The sequence below is a fragment of the Schistocerca americana genome, chromosome 9 (assembly GCF_021461395.2).
Source record: "Schistocerca americana isolate TAMUIC-IGC-003095 chromosome 9, iqSchAmer2.1, whole genome shotgun sequence".
Classification (NCBI taxonomy): Eukaryota; Metazoa; Arthropoda; class Insecta; order Orthoptera; family Acrididae; genus Schistocerca; species Schistocerca americana.
Window position 1 is genome coordinate 54148654 of NC_060127.1, and position 21476 is coordinate 54170129.

Below are 21476 nucleotides of genomic sequence, written 5' to 3' on the forward strand. Positions count from 1 at the left end.
CTCACCATACCACTTGGACTGGTATCGTAAGTAAAATTGGTGTGGAACAGTCTCTGTTGAACAGCAGTTATGGACAGATCCTTCAATCTACTGCTTTAACCTCTGAGTGAGAGAATGCTCTGTGGCTCCCATCCACATAGGGGAAAAATGCGCAGTCAGAATCTTAAATTCAGGACTATGATCGTAATGCTAGATAAATGTAAATATCGTAACTGCATCGTTATAAGACGCTGTCTGATATAGTTTGGTCTATTATGTCCGAGAATTAACCACGAATGAATGTACAGCACAGTCATCCATCTACATTTTCAATCTGATATACGGTACTCGCAAAGTGGTGGAAATGTGATGATACATCCTGCAGTGTCATTGGCTGGTGGTGAAATTGCGGAAAAAGTGTTAAAATTGCAAAACCTGATCCGAAGATCAGTTGTGTGGTCTTATTACAGTACATCGTCCCTTGTGGATGGGCCCGCATCTCGTGGTCGTGCGGTAGCGTTCTCGCTTCCCACGCCCGGGTTCCTGGGTTCGATTCCCGGCGGGGTCAGGGATTTTCTCTGCCTCGTGATGGCTGGGTGTTGTGTGCCGTCCTTAGGTTAGTTAGGTTTAAGTAGTTCTAAGTTCTAGGGGACTTATGACCACAGCAGTTGAGTCCCATAGTGCTCAGAGCCATTTGAACCTTGTGGATGGTTCTACATCTACATCTACATTGATACTCCGCAAGCCACCCAACGGTGTGTGGCGGAGGGCACTTTACGTGCCACTGTCATTACCTCCCTTTCCTGTTCCAGTCGCGTATGGTTCGCGGGAAGAACGACTGTCTGAAAGCCTCCGTGCGCGCTCTAATCTCTCTAATTTTACATTCGTGATCTCCTCGGGAAGTATAAGTAGGGGGAAGCAATATATTCGATACCTCATCCAGAAACGCACCCTCTCGAAACCTGGCGAGCAAGCTACACCGCGATGCAGAGCGCCTCTCTTGCAGAGTCTGCCACTTGAGTTTATTAAACATCTCCGTAACGCTATCACGGTTACCAAATAACCCAGTGACGAAACGCGCCGCTCTTCTTTGGATCTTCTCTATCTCCTCCGTCAACCCGACCTGGTACGGATCCCACACTGATGAGCAATACTCAAGTATAGGTCGAACGAGTGTTTTGTAAGCCACCTCCTTTGTTGATGGACTACATTTTCTAAGCACTCTCCCAATGAATCTCAACCTGGTACCCGCCTTACCAACAATTAGTTTTATATGATCATTCCACTTCAAATCGTTCCGTACGCATACTCCCAGATATTTTACAGAAGTAACTGCTACCAGTGTTTGTTCCGCTATCATATAATCATACAATAAAGGATCCTTCTTTCTATGTATTCGCAATACATTACATTTGTCTATGTTAAGGGTCAGTTGCCACTCCCTGCACCAAGTGCCTATCCGCTGCAGATCTTCCTGTATTTCGCTACAATTTTCTAATGCAGCAACTTCTCTGTATACTACAGCATCATCCGCGAAAAGCCGCATGGAACTTCCGACACTATCTACTAAGTCATTTATATATATTGTGAAAAGCAATGGTCCCATAACACTCCCCTGTGGCACGCCAGAGGTTACTTTAACGTCTGTAGACGTCTCTCCATTGATAACAACATGCTGTGTTCTGTTTGCTAAAAACTCTTCAATCCAGCCACACAGCTGGTCTGATATTCCGTAGGCTCTTACTTTGTTTATCAGGCGACAGTGCGGAAGTGTATCGAACGCCTTCCGGAAGTCAAGAAAAATAGCATCTACCTGGGAGCCTGTATCTAATATTTTCTGGGTCTCATGAACAAATAAGGCGAGTTGGGTCTCACACGATCGCTGTTTCCGGAATCCATGTTGATTCCTACATAGTAGATTCTGGGTTTCCAGAAATGACATGATACGCGAGCAAAAAACATGTTCTAAAATTCTACAAGAGATCGACGTAAGAGATATAGGTCTATAGTTTTGCGCATCTGCTCGACGACCCTTCTTGTGCTTTTCACCGCAACTGACCACTGGTACGCTGTTGATTATCACGTAATGATTGACAGGCACCAGTTGCTTGAGATGGAGAGAGTCTTGGTGAAGACTAGCACCAAAACAGCTATCGCATACACTGCTGCAATATCAATGTTCTTGGTCTCTTCAAAATGGAATGTCCCGTCCCTGTGGAACATGAGATTAATTATAGAGGTCATCAACTTCAGACACTCCACTAAGCCACAAAGTCTTCCAGTGTCCAAATGTTGCGAAGTTTCCCACATTTTGATCAATAAGAAACACTGTCTTATTCATTTATTTCAACGATTATATGTGTCGTGGGAGCAGCATAGTTTACACCATGTAATGTCTACCCTTCTGCGAGATCCAGTTAATCGAATCATGTAAATGTGGTTTTAACACCTGACACACTCGAAGTCACAGTAGAAAAAGGAAATGTAAGGCTTTGAATAATGCTGTAGTTGTACACTGCTCCAAGGTGTTACAGCAAAGAACAATCTATCAAATAGCAACTCATCGTATGGTGTGTGGTGGGAGATCCTTGTACCACTACTAGTCATTTCCTTTCCTATTCCACACGCAAATAGAGCGAGGGAGGATATGACTCTCTTTACGTCTGCATTTTAGCGCTAATTTCTCGTATCTCAACTTCGTGGTCCATACAGAAAATGTATGTAGGCAGCAGTTTAATCCTTCTGCAATTAGCTGTAATTGTTGATTTTCACTAGCATTACCAGAAAAGAACATCGCATCACCTCCAGGGATTCCCATTTGAGTTCTTGAAGCATGTGCCCACTAATTTAGTGGGAGTCATTAAGAATGATTCTATGGCGCTGTGTTCTGAGGGAAACCTAGGACTGCAGACTTGGGACGGCCAGTGGTCAGGTATCTTCTTATTGCAAACTGTGTCAGCCTATCTTGGCTATTTTGAAAACACATATCAGAACGCTTCGGTTTACAGTAGGGATGAGGTGCAGCATATTGTACAACATACTGGTATTAATCCCAGCGACATTTAAGCACCCTGACCTTCTGAGGAGGATAGGACAACTTTTGCGAGTCTGTAATCATTGACAGCTGTCCAACACGTCGAGCGGTGCATTGTCTGCCGGGAACGGTACAGCTATGACGCGGCACCTGTTCAGGCAGACCCAGTGGCGGAGGTGTCGTTGGGATGGAGCAGAGAGGGAAACATCCAACTGACAGGTCTCAGGTTGATTAGTTCGGGAACAGTACTCCACATCTCTAAGTGACTGAATTCCACCAGCATCACTAGGCAACCGATAGACAGAACGCAACTAGCGTTGAGCGTCTTCAGCTAGTTGACAACGCTTGCCAGTCACTTTGATATCGCAGGAAGCGACTATCTAGCATGTGGGAAGCCTCCAGAAACGTCATGAAGCGTCTGTAACAGTTGCCCGCGGAGTGTAATCTGACTGCAGGAAAAAATTACTCAACATAAACAGGATCTTTCATGATCAGTTGAATCAATGAGCCTACAAATTTGTTATCAAAGACGTACCGCTGGCTGCTGGAGGCGACTATGTGAGTACCACAATTATGATTCGAGATTTGGAGCGCTAATCAGTCGGGTTTTCGTTCCGGCGAAATTTTCTACAGAAATTAAAATCTCCCACCTGTACAGGAATGGATGAAATATCTATATTACCGAATTTATAAAGTGATACTCATTATAAAACTGATATTTACAAGTGCTCTGTGCTGTTACCTTGAGAGACTTTGTGTGTGATGAGGCATTTGTTTGCTTTAAGGGAGTTCGAAAGTGAGGAGGCATCCTATGGAGGTAGAGCATGCTCTTATCACTCTATCATGAGGTAAAAATGAGTTTGGTATTGCAGGAATGTGATGCGGGATGTGACAGATATGAAGCTGATGACACAAGATGTCTTTTAACTTGATGAGAAAATACTCTACTGGCCACACAAATTGATACACCAAGGAGAAATGCAGATGATAAACGGGTATTCATTGGACAAATGCATTATACAGCGACATAGATCGTGTATTTCACTCTGTGACAATACTGCCCCAGCGTTTTAAACTCCAATAAACAATATTTACAATGTACTTCTCTGTCCTGTCTACCAATTACGACCATGTATTCCTTGTAACAACTACCTTACGGAACAGATGATGCAGAATTTAAAAAAAGGAAAAAAATACATTCTGCAGTATCTCTACTGAGGTGGTAGGAATACACGCTGAATTTGATGGTATTATAGAAATTTGATATGTATGTGAAATAGAGCGCTGTCTACCTGCAATCGTTAACAGCAAACACCTCCACACCACAGCCAACAGGAGACTTCCAACGCATGTGTCGACTCGTGTCAACCAAACCGACAGAAAACCTATTTCGCACCCTCATTTAAGCGCAGATGCATACGAAGTACTCCATTTCCTTTATATGAGTCGTCGGTTTTTATAGCTACTTTGATTCTGAGTCACTGACAGTGACTTGTGAGTTACTGAAAAACCTGTGTATACATTGACAGTTGTCCTGTTAACGGAGATGGTGAAGCTTGGTGTGTAATTTCACGTGTGAAACGTGACTGCTATGTATCTGTCTGTTTCTGCATAAGGTGCATTTTCCGTTGCTGGCGGTCATTTTATACAGTAGAACTGATGTGAGCGTACCATAATTCCTGAACCATCATCGGATGTGAACAGTGGGCGCTATACACATCCAGAAAGCTATATTGCGCATGCATAACAGAGAATTGATATTTTTGCTTGGTGTAGGAGGTAATGATTTTACCATCCTATAGCTTGGCAAGGTAGTGAACGCAGCAGAAATCTTGGTGGCCGGATGGATGTCAGATGTTGGCATACCTGTCCTGGTCTGCGTTGCACGCTGCACGACTAATATTTCGGCGACCACATGGCTTATCATTATGGCTTTAACATTGTAGCGTGTTTAAGTGCAGAACTGTGCAGCCTTATGTTCTACGATCATTTCTCTCTTCCCAACAGCTACTTCGTACTGACCCCAGACACTACAACAATACTACAGATTTGATAGCACAGTTGGTTTAAACTATGCCCGTCTGGCTCTCCACCATGTATAAACCACACGTTTCTTCTTAACTTTCTATTATTTCACCACAGCACTTGGATTGGTACCGTAAGTAAGACTGGTGCGGAAGAGTCTCTGCTGAACAGCAGTTATGGACTACGCTCGCTCTGTTACTTCAGAGAACGTGGAATTTAGTGGGTAGAGTACCCGCCTACTCCTGGTCAGTTGGAAGTTTAATCGGCGACAGTGTTGCAGGCAGCGTCGGTCTAGACAAAGTGGTAAGATCTTTCAATCTACTGCTTTAACCTATGAGTGAGAGAATACTCTGTGGCTCCCATCCACATAGGGGAAAAATGGCCAGTCAGAATCGTAAATTCAGGACTATGATCGTAATTCTAGATATATGTCGATTTCCTAACTGCATCGGTATAAGACCCTGTTTGGTATAGTTTGCTCTATATGTCCGAGGATTAACCATGAATGAATGTACAGCACGGTCATCCATCTACATTTTCAGTCTGGTACACGTTACTCGCAAAGTGGTGGAAGGGTTATTTAGCGATGATACAGAAACTGTGTAGCATCTGACCGTGTCATTGGCTGGTGGTGAAATTATGGAAAAACTGATAAAATTGATCGCAAGATCAACTGTCGGACTTATTAAAGTACATCGTCCCTTATGGATGTTTATGTTTTTCACCGCAACTGACCAGTGGTACGCTGTTGAATATGACATAATGATTGACAGACATCAGTTGTTTGAGATGGAGAGAGTCTTGGTGAAGACTAGCACTAAAACAGTCACCGCATACAATGCTGCAACATCGATGTTCTTGGTCTCTTCAAAATGGAACACCGACAAGTCTAATGTAGAAAATGAGATTAATTATAGGGGTCATCACCTTTGGACAGCTGTTTGGAAACTCCACTATGGCACGAACTATTCCAGTTTCCATGTGTCGCGATGTTTCCCACATTTTGGTCAATAAGTAACAGGGCCTCATTCTTTTATTTCAACAATAATATGTGTTGTGGAAGAAGCATAGTTTATACCATGTGGTGTTCACCTTTCTGTGAGAGTCAGTGGATCAAAACGTGTTAATGTCTGTTTAACACATGACACAGACCTCCAAGTCACGGCAGAAAAGGAAATGTATGTCTGAGTGCACAGCAGTAGTCATACACTGCTCCAAAGGTACCTTTTACCATACTAGTCATTTCCTTTCCTATTCTACTCGCAAATAGAGCGACGGACGGTATGACTCTCTTTATGTTTCCATATTAGCGTTAATTTCTCATATCTCAACTTCATTGTACATACAGAAAATGTATGTAGGCAGTAGTTTAATTTTCCTGCAATTAGCTTCAAATTGTGGTTCTCACTAGTATTCCTTGAAAAGAACATCGCATCACCTCCTGAGATTCCCATTTGAGTTCTTGAAGCAGCTGCCCACTAATTTGATGGAAGTCAATGAGAATGCTTCTATGGAGCTGTGTTCTGAGGTAAACCTAGGACTGCAGACTTGGGACGGCCAGTAGTCAGGTATCTTGTTATTGCAGACTGTGTCAACCTTTCTTGGCTATTTCGAAATCACATATCAGAACGTTTCGGTGTACAGGAGGGATTAGGGGGAGCATATTATTCAGCATTCTGGTATTAATCCCAGCGACATTTAAGCACCCTGATCTTCTGAGGAGGAGAGGACAACTGGAATCATTGACAGCTGTCCAACACGACGAGCGGTACAGTGTCGGCCGTGAACGGAACAGCCCTCACGCGGACGCAGTGTCTGAGGCGTCGTTGGGATGGTAAAGAGAGATAGACATCCAATTGACGCCATAGACTGCCAGGTCTCAGGTTGATTAGTTTGGGAGCAGTACACCAGATCTCTAAGTGACTTAATTCCACCAGCATGACAAGGCAAGCGATAGACAAAGCGCAACTAGCGTTGGCTGTCTTCAGCTATTTGACAACGGTTGCCAGGCATTTTGGTATCGAAGGAAGCGACTACCTAGCCTATGGGAAGCCTCCAGAGACATCATGAAGCGCCTGCCACGGTTACCAGCCGAGTGCAATCGGACAGCAAGAAAAAATTACTCAACATGCACAGGGGCTCTCATGATCAGTTTAATCAATTAGCCTGCAAATTTGTTATCAAAGACGTGACGCTGGCTCGTGGAGGCGACTATTGAGTACCACAGTTATGATTCGAGATTTGGGGCGCTAATCAGGCGGGTTTTCGTTGCGGCGAAATCTTCTAACGAAATTTAAATCTCCGACCTGTACAGAAAGGGATTACCCTCGTAATAAAATAGCTATATTACCGAATTTATAAAGAGATGCGTATTATAAAACTGATATTTACAAGCCCTCTGGGTTGTTTCCTTGAGAGACTTTTTTGTGTGATGAGGCATTTCTTTGATTTAAGAGAGTTCGAAAGTGAGGAGGCATCCTATGGTAGAGGTAGAGCACGCTCTTATCACTCTATCATGAGGTAAAAATGAGTTTGGAATTACAGGAATTTGATGCGGGATGTGACAGATATTAAACTGATAATACAACGTATCTTTTTACTTGATGAGAAAATACTCTACTGGCCATTCAAATTGATACACCAAGAAGGAATGCAGATGATAAACGGGTATTGATTGGAGAAATATATTATACTAGAACTGACATGTGATTACATTTTCATGCAATTTGGGTGCATAGATCCTGAGAAATCAGTACCCAGAACAACCATCTCAGGCCGTAATAACGGCCTCGATACGCCTGGGCATTGAGTCAAACAGAGCTTGGATAGGGTGTACAGGTACAGCTGCGCACGCAGCTTCATCACGATACCACAGTTTGTAACGCCGGAAATGCATATCCTTCTATTTCCAACTATTGTACTATAATTTTTTTTCCTTTTTTTGTTACCTCAAGATATGACATTTCTGTGTCTTTATATATTGTAATTGTTTTACTATTTGTATATATATATATGCATTTATGTCGATGTATAATTGGTTGTTTTGTAAATATTATTTGTATTTTTACGCTGGGTCTGGCCTAGGGAAAATTATGTTATCGTACGAATACGTCGATAGGTCGTGTGGAGAACCAAAGTGTTTACGATCTTTGGTAGTGTTAACTCTTCCGTGTGGAGCGCGGGCAGTGCAGAGAGAGTCTGGCAGGAGTAGTGCGGTGGAGCAGGTATGTTGTGTGACGCTCCCGCGAGTTGCCGCGCTTTCGGGGTTTGGCAGCATGCAATTGCGCTCGAATTGCTATGATAGTTTCTGACACGGTGTCGCGGACGGGAAGCATTAGCTGGCGCCCATCAAGAGCCCGTTTCGCCTGGTGACCGTGTCGAGAAGAAGGCGCGCCAACATCCAGCTTCTGCAACAGCGACGGCCGACAATGAGTGACTGGAAGCACGTAAAGTTTTAGAACTGTATGGCAGACCTAAGCTTTTAAAATTGTTGCATCACAAAATTACAGCAACTTAGCATGAACCTTTGTTGCTCATTGTCCCAATTGCATTACCAAGCAGGGTCCCTTCCTTTTCCGAAATGAACCCGAGTGTCGTTGAAATTCAGACGCCAGCATTAAAGTAGTATCATTCAATTTCGCTGCTTTAATTTCAAAGTTCAGTTAAGGTATTCATAGCTGGCTACAATATTTAGATTACAGAAGCATAAATTAAGAGTGCGAGTTTTGTTAGCATATTTTAGCTTACCTGTGATTGCAGCTCAGCTTGGTACGTACTAAATGTTACTATCGTGAATTGTCCAGAATCATTTAATTCAAGTTCAAAGTTAAATCTCTTATTTCTAAATTGCGTAGATTCAAGTAGTTTTTGAAATGATTGTTGAGGTAGCCCAAGAATAACCTTATTTTACTGAATTTCGTAGTGCTTCACAAACAAAGCTCACTATTAATTTCAGTCACTAAATTAACTTTCAATTTTCCGGTTTTATTAATTCTTTTGCTATATTAAGTCATAGTGTAGCTAAATTCATTACTTCTGACAATCATTCAGTTTTCACACAACACGTGTCAACCTTCAGTTGCCACGCTTTCAGTGCTAATTATATGGGCAATAACCTTTCTTTTTCAGTTATTATATTTTGACTGTCATTAAGGTGGATAAGTGAGGGGGAGGTTACAAGTTCATCAAGAGTAGTGACTGACGTATTGAGTCGAGCCAGTTGCTCGGCCACCATTGACGACACGTTTTCAATTGGTGAGAGATCTGGAGAATGTGCTGCTGGCCAGGGCAGCAATCGAACATTTTCTGTATCCAGAAAGGCCCGTACAGGGCCTGCAACATGCGGTCGTGCATTATCCTGCTGAAATATAGGGTTTCGCAGAGATCGAATGAAGAGTAGAGCCACGGGTCGTAACACATCTGAAATGTAACGTCCAGTGTTCAAAGTGCCGTCAGTGCGAACAAGAGGTGACCGAGACGTGTAACCAAAGGCACGCCATACCATCACGCCGGGTGATACGCCAGTATGGCAAGGACAGATACACGCTTTCAATGTGCGTTCACCACGATGTCTCCAAACACGGATGCGACCATCATGATGCTGTAAACAGAACCTGGATTCATCCGAAAAATGACGTTTTGCCATTCGAGCACCCAGGTTCGTCGTTGAGTACACCATCGCGGGCGCTCCTCTCTGTGATGCAGCGTCAAGGGTAACCGCAGCCGTGGTCTCCGCGCTGATAGTCCGTGCTGCTGCAAACGTCGTCGAACTTTTCGTGCAGATGGTTGTTGTCTTCTAAACTTCCACATGTGTTGTCTCAGGGATCGAGACGTGGCTGCACGATCCGTTACAGCGGTGTGGATATGATGCCTCTCATCTCGACTGCTAGTGATACGAGGCCGATTCGGGGAGCGAGCCTCAAAGTGCATTCTACCGTGCAGTCAAGCTCGCCGCGTAAATAACATGGAGACTGTAAGTACAGATGTTTCTTTATTAACGGTATCTCGGCGACTTTATGTTCGAGATGTGACAGCTTCGTGTTATTATTTGATAGACCCGGGATCTGATGTCAGCACGTGGCCAAAGGGGAGATGTAGTTCCCTCAGTGACAGCACATCGTTTTGCCTCAAGCCTGCAATTAAACAGCCCATAGTGACGTATGTAAGTTGTGTCAAAGAAGTGAATTTAGGACCTGGTATTATTTGTCATTGGACTTTTGTCATTGCAGATGTGGCAGAGTGCATATTAGGAGCAGATTTTCTATATGCATTCGGAATTGCGGTGGAGATTCGGTTCTCGCAGCTTAGAAGGGGCAAAGAAGTGGTGTATGGTCATGTAGGAATAATCACAGAGAAGGTACGCGGTTCTGTTGGAGTGACACAAGTATGTCGGCTTAGAGAACCGTCAGAGCAGCCGATAGCCATGGTTCTCCATCGTACAGTTCACCATATAAACACCGTGCCCGGGCCTCCGGTCTCCCTCAGACCGAGAAGGTTGGCCCCAGACAGATATGCAGACACAAAAGCGGAGTTCGAACAGATGTTGGAAATGGGAAGTATTCGAAGGGTTACATGGTTTGGCTCATCCGGGACCCAGAGCGAGTGTAAAATTAATGACAGAGCGTTTTGTGTGGCCAGGAATTAAGAGAGACTGTCGGAAGTGGGCGCAGACGTGTAAAGTGGGATGCCATGTGAAGAAGCCAGTGGGTAAAGTTGACGGGCCAACTTGTCGTTTCGAACATGTGCATCGGGATATTGTTGGACTGTTGCCAATGTCCGAAGGCTATCGGTATCTATTGACAGCAATTGACAGATTTACGAGATGGGCACAAGCAATCTCCATTTCGGACATATCAGCAGAGACAGTCAGTCAGGCGTTCTTGACAACGTGGATAGCGCGGCTCGGATGTGCGGTACATGTCACGACGGACCAAGGACGTCAGTTCGAATCCTCCTTGTTCCTGGAGCTGCCAAACATGTGCGGGGAAAGCAACGGCATGATAGAGCGGTGGCACCGAACACTTAAGGCCGCGTTAATGTGCCATGGCGAGAATTGGTCAGCAGCATTGCCACTAGTGTTACTAGGCATACGCACCGTTTTCAAACCCGGCCTCGGAGCATCTACAGCGGAATTAGTATACGGGGAAACCTTACGCCTACCTGGAGACTTTTCTCAGAAGAGTACAAGCGAGACGAACCTTCCGTACTTGTTAACGAGAGTAAGGGCTCAACTGGCCGAGCTTCGGCCACAGCCAGTGACACGGCATGGCGTTAGGCCGCCGTTCGTACATCGAGAATTGAGCAAATGCTCGCATGTAATGTTGCGAACCGACGCAGTCAGAACTCCATTGCAGCCGCCATATACGGGACCTTAAAAGGTACTACACCGTACGGACCAGGCCATGACTATCCTAGTTCGCGATAAGAGTGTTACTGTGTCAATAGACCTGGTGAAGCCGGCTCACTTACTGCTAGAAGATGGGTAAGACAAGAAGAGGAGGCGGCCCTGCAGCAAGACGAGGGGCCCCTGCAGGGTGCAACGGATGGTAGGACAGCGAGCCAGATGAAGCCGCGAGAGGGTGCGACGATGGAGGAAGTACAGCCGGAAATTCGCACAAGAGCCGGGTGAAGTTCCGGTACAAGTTTCCGCACATTCCTGGAGCTCCGATCTTCAGGGAGGGGTGTGTGTGGGAGCACGCAGACGAATAGTTGCGTGTGCACAGTACAGGGGCAGCGGCAAACTCTCTAGAGTGCACAAAAGCATTTACTCTTTGCTTTGTGTTTGTTTTGTCTTAGATGTTCCATGTTAATGTCCGTCATTGCTTGAGAATAAAATTACACATTAAGAATAGGAACGAGTCAGTCATTAATATTATGGAGCTACGTAGTGGCTACAATGTAAATGTCCTAGAGGCAATCGCACATCACATTGCTTGAGAATAAAATTACACATTAAGAATAGGAACGAGTCAGTCATTAATATTATGGAGCTACGTAGTGGCTCCAATGTAAATGTCCTAGAGGCAATCGCACATCCAGTCACTATAATAATTAATAACGCGCTGACCCATTGTAGTCTATGAAATGGATTACTCCTCCTTGTTGTAGTGATGGGAATTATCGATGATGTTGATTTCCCTTGTATCCGACGATAGCCAATACGAAAGACTTCTATACATGCCACGGAGTGCAACGGAACAATGCAGCATCTAGTTAAATGCTTGCTTCTGTTGCTAGGTTACAGCACGTAACTTGGAGGATAGACGCGTTCAACGGACGCATCGGTCGGTAGTGCCTAATCTAGGTGATACGACAAGGAGAGTCCTCATGCTGGATCTGATGCGACTTCTGCACGTGGTGCAGGTGGCGGCAGTGGCGGTGATGGACATATGGGACGAAGTGGCAACTCTTATGGGACCGTGGCCAGAGCTGGAGTTCGAGAACCAGCTGGCGAACCACCTGGCCGAATACCTGCAGAGGAAGCTGGACGACTGGGTCGAGGGAAAGCTGGAGTGCTGGATCCAGAAACAGCTGGAGACGAAGCCGCAGCCACAGCAGGATCAGCAGGGTGTCACCCGCCAGAGTCGGTGGCGCGTCGATGTGCGCGTCTCCCTGGCTCTCTGCTGGCCGCTCCGCCTGTTGTGATCGGGTGTTGAGAACCCGCAGCTGGCGCGTCCCAGTCGGCCGCCCATGTGTAACACCGTCATGTAGCTGCGTGTGTGGTGTGTGTGCAGTAACTACTGCTGTTTTCACAGACAATTCGTGCACAGGAGGTCTGAGATTAATTCATTGATTGGTGTGACACCTGTGCTGTAGTTACAGCCGTGATGTGGATAGTTATCTGCAAAATAAATTTTTGGTGTTAGACTTACGGCTCTTAAGAAGAGGAATTTCCTGGCTAGTACTCCCCCGGCAGGACTCCTCCACAGAAGGAGTTGAGTTGTCTGCATAAAAATTGACTAGTGTTGTGAAGCTATGTTCTGTGAACTGGCAGAAAATGGCGCTGTTTTCGCACTCGGGAGACATTACCTGTCGCTATTTTCGGCGATGGAACGTTAAGAAAAGTGTGGTTTATAAATAAGAGCATACATATGCATAAATGTTGTGCGATAAATAATGCAAACAGTTACACTGAATAAGATGACCTTTTCAGTGTTACGTTGTATTTCATTTTACGCTACAAATCAACTTGATACTTAATACTGATTCTTGGAAAGATTACTTTTCCTATCGTTAAGTGTGTAAGTGACATGTGACATTATACTTACCTCCATTGAATCTAATATAGCTTTGAGTACAGGCAGAAAAGTTAAACCCACAACACATTATTTCCCGTGCTTTCTGGTACTACATAATGCGAACTTTAATAGGAAAATCGCAGACACAGACTACAATGGTGATGCTCTTTTTTTGATAGCTCCTCTGAAGCCCAACAGCAGGGGAGGTACAGTTCATTAGCAGGATCTGACCACCACTTGTGGAGTGGTTGTATACGTCTTGGCAGGGCACAATCCTATACGTAAACTGCCTTTGAAGGAAACAATACTCAACTATGATGATCATCATTATCATATTCAATACGCATCTAAAGCAGGGTCCATAAGAAGCGTACTACAATATGCTTTGAGTTTTGTGAGTACAGTCTAGATTACCGTTTAAATCGTGCTGCAAACTGTGTGAAAAATCCTGTTCTAGACTTACACTTACCCAAATACACACACACACAATCACAGTGAATGTGGTTGTAAGCAGAAATTCATCCAAAAGCGGTGAGAAACTAAAATGACCATGTTCTGTATAGGTGAAGAGGCGGATTTGTGATCTGTCATGCACCAAGAGCAACATTGGACAAGAAGTATACAATACAATACGATTGATAACCATCCAGGCGTAGCATAGCAAAGCCAAGGAAACAGTTAAATAATCACGGACAAAGATATACGGTTGGAATAGACAGTTTGACGTGGATGACGTATAAATGTAGAGTAACAAATTGATGTATGGCAGACCACAAAAATAGGTGCGACCAAAAAGTTGTCTGTAGCCACCGACCTTACTGATGCCTATAAATTGCCTCGACATGTGATTATGAAACACTTTTATATTCTCCTTAGAAAAAAGACTATTGCGTTACCGGTTTTTGGGGTGCATTTAACAGCGACATACTTCGTGTATTTCACTCTGTGACAATACTGTCCCAGCGTTTTAAACTCCACCAAACAATATTTACAATGTACTTCTCTGTACTGCCGACCAATCACGACCATGTTTTCGTTGTAAGAATTGCCTTACAAAACATATGCTGCAAGATTAAAAAAAAATACATTCTGCAGTATCTCTACTGAGGTGGTAGGAATACCCGGTGGATTTGATGGTTTTATAGAAATTTGATCTGGATTCGAGTTAGAGCGCTATCTACCTTCAATCGTTAACAGCAAACACCTCGACACCCAAGCCAACAGGGGACTTCCAACGCATGTGCGACGTCTCGTGTCAACCAAACCGACGGAAAACTTATTTCACACCCTCCTTTAAGCGAAGATGCATGCGAAGTACTCCATTTCCTTTACATGAGTCGTCGGTTTGATAGCTAATTTGATTCTGAGTCACTGACAGTGGCTTGTGAGGTACTGAAAAACCTGTGTGTACATTGACAGTTGACCGGTTTCCGGAGTTAGTGAAGCTTGGTGTGTGTTATGCATTTGTATGTTCCCCCGTAACGTGTAGTTTCCATTGCTGGCAGTCATTTTATAGAGTAGAACTGATGTGAGTAATTTTATCATCCTAAAGTTTGGCAAGGTAGGGGAGTCCAGCAGAAGTCTTGGTGGGCGGATGGATGTCAGATGTTGGGCATACCTGTCCCGGTCTGCGTTGCACTCTGCACGACTAATATTTCGGCGACCACATGGCTTTAACATTATGGCTTTAACATTGTAGTGTGTTTAAGTGCAGAACTGCGTAGCCTTATGTTCTACGATCGTTTCTCTCTTCCCAATACCTACGTGGTACTGACCCCAGACACTACAACACTACTACAGAACTGATAGCACGGTTGGTTTTCATAATATACTTCAAACTAAGTCTGTATGGCGCTCCACCATGCATAAACCACACCTTTCTTCTTAACTGTCTTTTATTTCACCACAGCACTTGGACTGGTATCGTAAGTAAAATTGGTGTGGAACAGTCTCTGCTGAACAGCAGTTATGGACAGATCGTTCAAACTACTGCTTTAACCTCTGCTTCAGAGAATACTCTGTGGCTCCCACCCACATAGGGGAAAAATGGGCAGTTAGAATCTTAAATTCAGGACTATGATCGTAATGCTAGATATCCTAACTGCATCGGTATAAGATGCTGTCTGATATAGTTCGGTCTATTATGTCCGAGAATTAACCACGAATGAATGTACAGCACAGTCATCCATCTACATTTTCAATCTGATACACGGTACTCGCAAAGTGGTGGAAATGTTATTTAGCGATGATACATAAATTGTGAAGCATCCTGCAGTGTCATTGGCTGGTGGGGAAATTGCGGAAAAAATGTTAAAAATGCAAAACCTGTTCAAAGTGCCGCCAATGCGAACAAGACGGGACCGAGACGTGTAACCAATGGCACCCCATACCATCAAGCCAGGTGATTCGCCAGTATGGCGATGACGAATACACGCTTCCAATGTGCGTTCACCGCGATGTCGCCAAACACGAGTGCGACCATCATGATGCTGTAAACAGAACCTGGATTCATCCGAAAGAGTGACGTTTTGCCATTCGTGCACCCAGGTTCGTCGTTGAGTACACCATCGCAGGCGCTCCTGTCTGTGATGCAGCGTCAAGGGTAACCGCAGCCCTGGTCTCCGAGCTGATAGTCCATGTTGCTGCAACCGTCGTCGAACTGTTCGTGCAGATGGCTGTTGTCTTGCAAACGTCCCCAACTGTTGACTCAAGGATCGAGACGTGGCTGCACGATCCGTTACAGCCATGAGGATAAGATACCTGTCATCTCGACTGCTGGTGATATGAGGCCGTCGGGTTCCAGATAGCGCTCCGTATTACCCTCCTGAACCCACCGATTCCATATTCTGCTAACAGCCATTGGATCTCGACCAACGCGAGCAGCATTGTCGCGATATGATAAACCGCAATCGCAATAGGCTACAATCCGACCTTTATCAAAGGCGGAAACGTGATGGTAGGCATTTCTCCTCCTTATACGAGGCATCACAACAACGTTTCACCAGGCAACGCCGTCAACTGCTGTTTGTGTATGAGAAACCTTTTGGAAACTTTCCTCATGTCAGCACGTTGTCGGTGTCGCCACCGGCGCCAACCCTGCGTGAATGCTCTGAAAAACGAATCATTTGCATATGACAGCATCTTCTTCCTGTCGGTTAAATTTCGCGTCTGTAACACGTCATCCCCATGGTGTAGGAATTTTAATGGCCAATAGTGTACTTAGAGGAAATATACCCTACGGCATAGTATTGTACAGGGTTTCTACAACAAGTAACATCATATTTACGACGTGAAAAAGCGTGAATGGTCCACGTCCTTCTGTCTTTGAAAAGCACTCCTATTAACGGAGGGAATCTACACTCTTGGAAATGGAAAAAAGAACACATTGACACCGGTGTGTCAGCCCCACCATACTTGCTCCGGACACTGCGAGAGGGCTGTACAAGCAATGATCACACGCACGGCACAGCGGACACACCAGGAACCGCGGTGTTGGCCGTCGAATGGCGCTAGCTGCGCAGCATTTGTGCACCGCTGCCGTCAGTGTCAGCCAGTTTGCCGTGGCATACGGAGCTCCATCGCAGTCTTTAACACTGGTAGCATGCCGCGACAGCGTGGACATGAACCGTATGTGCAGTTGACGGACTTTGAGCGAGGGCGTATAGTGGGCATGCGGGAGGCCGGGTGGACGTACCGCCGAATTGCTCAACACGTGGGGCGTGAGGTCTCCACAGTACATCGATGTTGTCGCCAGTGGTCGGCGGAAGGTGCACGTGCCCGTCGACCTGGGACCGGACCGCAGCGACGCGCGGATGCACGCCAAGACCGTACGATTCTACGCAGTGCCGTAGGGGACCGCACCGCCACTTCCCAGCAAATTAGGGACACTGTTGCTCCTGGGGTATCGGCGAGGACCATTCGCAACCGTCTCCATGAAGCTGGGCTACGGTCCCGCACACCGTTAGGCCGTCTTCCGCTAACGCCCCAACATCGTGCAGCCCGCCTCCAGTGGTGTCGCGACAGGCGTGAATGGAGGGACGAATGGAGACGTGTTGTCTTCAGCGATGAGAGTCGCTTCTGCCTTGGTGCCAATGATGGTCGTATGCGTGTTTGGCGCCGTGCAGGTGAGCGCCACAATCAGGACTGCATACGACCGAGGCACACAGGGCCAACACCCGGCATCATGGTGTGGGGAGCGATCGCCTACACTGGCCGTACACCACTGGTGATCGTCGAGGGGACACTGAATAGTGCACGGTACATCCAAACCGTCATCGAACCCATCGTTCTAGCATTCCTAGACCGGCAAGGGAACTTGCTGTTCCAACAGGACAATGCACGTCCGCATGTATCCCGTGCCACCCAACGTGCTCTAGAAGGTGTAAGTCAACTACCCTGGCCAGCAAGATCTCCGGATATGTCCCCCATTGAGCATGTTTGATACTGGATGAAGCGTCGTCTCACGCGGTCTGCACGTCCAGCACGAACGCTGGTCCAACTGAGGCGCCAGGTGGAAATGGCAAGGCAAGCCGTTCCACAGGACTACATCCAGCATCTCTACGATCGTCTCCATGGGAGAATAGCAGCCTGCATTGCTGCGAAAGGTGGATATACACTGTACTAGTGCCGACATTGTGCATGCTCTGTTGCCTGTGTCTATGTGCCTGTGGTTCTGTCAGTGTGATCATGTGATGTATCTGACCCCAGGAATGTGTCAATGAAGTTTCCCCTTCCTGGGACAATGAATTCACGGTGTTCTTATTTCAATTTCCAGGAGTGTACATATTGAATGAGAAATTTGAGGTGTATTTGACACACAACGCCCCGTTCCAGATGGGTAATGTGAATTTTTTTTAACTGTGGAGCGTATGGTGGGGGTGGAAGTGCAACTCATCGAAGCACGAGGCATTGTGCCTCGGTCGGCAGCAGGAGTGGACCCGAAGGTGTCGGGTGACTGGATGTCGAATCCTACGGCTGTCTTTAGCGGGTGCTTCCCAGCTGACCGTCTCTTCAGGTACACAATACACTCGATATGTGGCGCTGGACTGGACGGGAACTTTCTCGTCAGCTCTTTTTTTTTTCGTCTTGAGACCACATGTTCAAGCTAAGATAATGAGTACGACATTCATAAAAAATATCATACAATATATTTTTTGTATTTCTGTAGGCTAGGGTGTGACTTGCCATTCGTAAATAGGTATAAATGGGGTTGCTACCCGAGTCCTGTATACAGGGGCACGGATTTATCGCCATACTAGTATTTTGAGTTGTTTGGGCAAAACCTTTGAGAGAGTCATCCAGAGTAGGGGGACTAAGTCTGTGCCAGGCCACGCTGCATTGTTGCGAAATTTATTCAAGATGGCGGTGATGACGTCATCCAAGATGGTGGCATGTAGACTTGGCAACATCAGATGACGTCATCCAAGATGGTGGATTTTGGCGGGAGAATAGGCGAATTGTGCTATGTCAGCTAACCTAACCTCAAAAAAAAAATGGCGGGAATTTTGAATTTTGGCGCGAAAATAGCCCAATTGTGCTACTTCCACTAACCTAAGCCACCAGAAGAAAAAATGGTGGGAGGTTTGAATTCCAACAGGATAATACATGCAAATCTGTACTTGTCTTTTTATTATTATTGATTTTCATTCATTAACATTCATTATTATTTATTATTATTTATTATCATTCATTATTATTCATTATTATAGGCCTACCTCCACTAGAAAATTGCTCCAAATTCAAATTCCAACATGATAATGGCTGCAAAACCTTATTTCTGTTAATTATTATTCATTATTAGTTGTTAACATTCATTATCATTCATTGTCATTTATTATCATTCATTATCATTTATTATCAGTCATTATCATTTATTATTATTATTATTTGTTTTTATAGACCTACATCCACTAGAAAATTGCGCTAAATTCAAATTCCAACACGATAATGTCTCGAAAACTGTACTTCTATCTATTATTATCATTTATTATTTATTCAAGATGTCCGATTTCCTCGGCGAGAAAGACATTTTCCTTACATCCATAACAAAAATCTATCACAATTTCAAATCCCAACACCATAATTGATCACACGTACGAACTTTCTCCCTCACTTATCTTTTTTCACTGGTAGCCTAACATAATCGCATCAAATAATAAACTGCTCTTATAGTAACGTAAGTCACGTCCTTTGATTTTGCAGGGGGGAGGGACTGAAGACTTTATTTCAAGCACTACGGTCATCACTTGTTCTCCAACACAGCCAGCACACACATCATTGATATCACAGTGCAGTCACCACGGCGTCCGCGCTCCAACTGAATTAGTTCAAATCCTCGCCACCCCCTGGCCAGCGCGCAGAGACACTGCCTACGCCTGTCACGTGAGGCGGGCGGCCACTAGCGTGGAGGGCGAGCCCAGCAGTCAACCCCACGTCGTAAACATGTTTTAGCTGGACACGCTGGAACTTGCCGAGTTTGACGTCACACGCTGCAGAGACCCCTTTAAAATTTGATCACCCATACTCTAAGCGAATGAGAAGCTGCCTCTGGCCCTCGTTCAAACAGTGTTTTCTAACATGCTTTTGCACACTGCCGAGGATTTCGTCTTTCTGCCGCGACTGCGAAGTAATTGTCTGATTCTAAACAGACATTAACACTGACTGATGCACTGCCTCTCACAGGAAACTATACATTGCAACTTATAAATCATATTCTTACAGTCGATAGCATAGCATTGAATGATTTTAAATAAGGGACAGCCACAACACAAGGAAAATAGAAGAGCCTGCTGGCGTTGTAGCGACTTCCCTCGCTAGTGATTGACCATCTCTAGATTTAAACTCATATGTCGCAGTGACCGAATAGTTTGTAACTCTGCATTCCATTTCTAGTGATTGGTCATTTTTGCACACAAGTACAGGATCATCGTTTTCGGTGCTAGCAATCCTGGAAGTTGCGGTCCATCAACCAAAACTTCTCCCCCCACTCAAGCAAGCATTGTCAGTCAATGATTATGTCATACCCAATGCACAGGTGCAATGGATGAGACACCACCGATCTAATGTAATATTGTCTATCACAGCTGATATCCCGAAAAATTTTACAGTATGTCCAACACTGGCCAATCATGTGACAGCTTGTTTTCTTAATTTCAGTATCAAAAAAATGTTCAAATGTGTGTGAAATCTTATGGGACTTAACTGCTAAGGTCATCAGTCCCTAAGCTTACACACTACTTAACCTAAATTATCCTAAGGACAAACACACACACCCATGCCCGAGGGAGGACTCGAACCTCCGCCGGGACCAGCCTCGCAGTCCACGGCTGCAGCGCTTTAGACCGTTTCAGTATCATAGCTAAACCATACATCCTCTACTTTGCAAGTATCATTGCGACCATTCATAGATGACTGTTCAGCACGTCCATTCACACTTAATTCTCGCACACATAAAGACGATCAAATTATACCAAAGACCGCTATACATATTTCTAAGACCTTGCGGATAGCACTTGATCAATCTCTCTGCGTATGGCGGTCACAGAGCTATCTAGTCCTCTTACGTTAAAAGACCATCCTCACCTCAGCATTGACCTACCTACCCCGCAACATCGCTACCCAATTATTCCTCAACCGAGCAGACGAATACATCTACACTCCATCTTTCTTGATTGAATAGAGCTTTTCTAGTCCTAACCCATCCAAGTGCACCACATTTCTCGACATGTAACCAGGTCTTGGAGCTTAGCACACCATATAGGTCTATAGTAACACATCTCAAAGTGCCTTAATTTAATAGCACACAGTTAAGAAGAACAAGAACACAAGAACGGAGTGATATTTATACACAACGTAGTTCGGTAGATTTTTAAGCAAATCATCCAATCTATCATGTGTAAAGTATTGTTCTAGACTCCATAATCGGTGCATCGAAGGTTTCGGTAAGAGAGAGAGAGATAGAGAAAGAGAGAACGTAACACACACTCTTAAGACTAGAACGTTCAGCACTTAAAAACGGGCGATAACCTTAGATCGCTCACTTTTCCGTCCTGTCAGACATACATACTTCTCCCCGGTCACCCTACGCTGAGCTATCTCTATTCCAATCGTAAACCGTTTCCTTTCTATGATACGAGCCCAATATAGCCCTGTGGACACGTCTAGTGCCCAATGATCACACCAGACCACGAGTCAGAAATAAT

General features: G+C 45.0%; 1 protein-coding gene across 1 annotated transcript in view; it reads right to left on the bottom strand.

Annotated features, from left to right (window-relative positions):
• Nucleotides 1–12786: 12786 nt before the first annotated feature.
• Nucleotides 12787–21476, bottom strand: part of LOC124550620 (glycine-rich protein 23-like) — a 75140-nt gene continuing 66450 nt past the window's right edge. The window contains exon 4 of the mRNA XM_047125343.1: nt 12787–12878. Coding sequence (XP_046981299.1) covers nt 12787–12878 — 92 coding nt within the window. The remainder of the gene's footprint in view (nt 12879–21476) is intronic.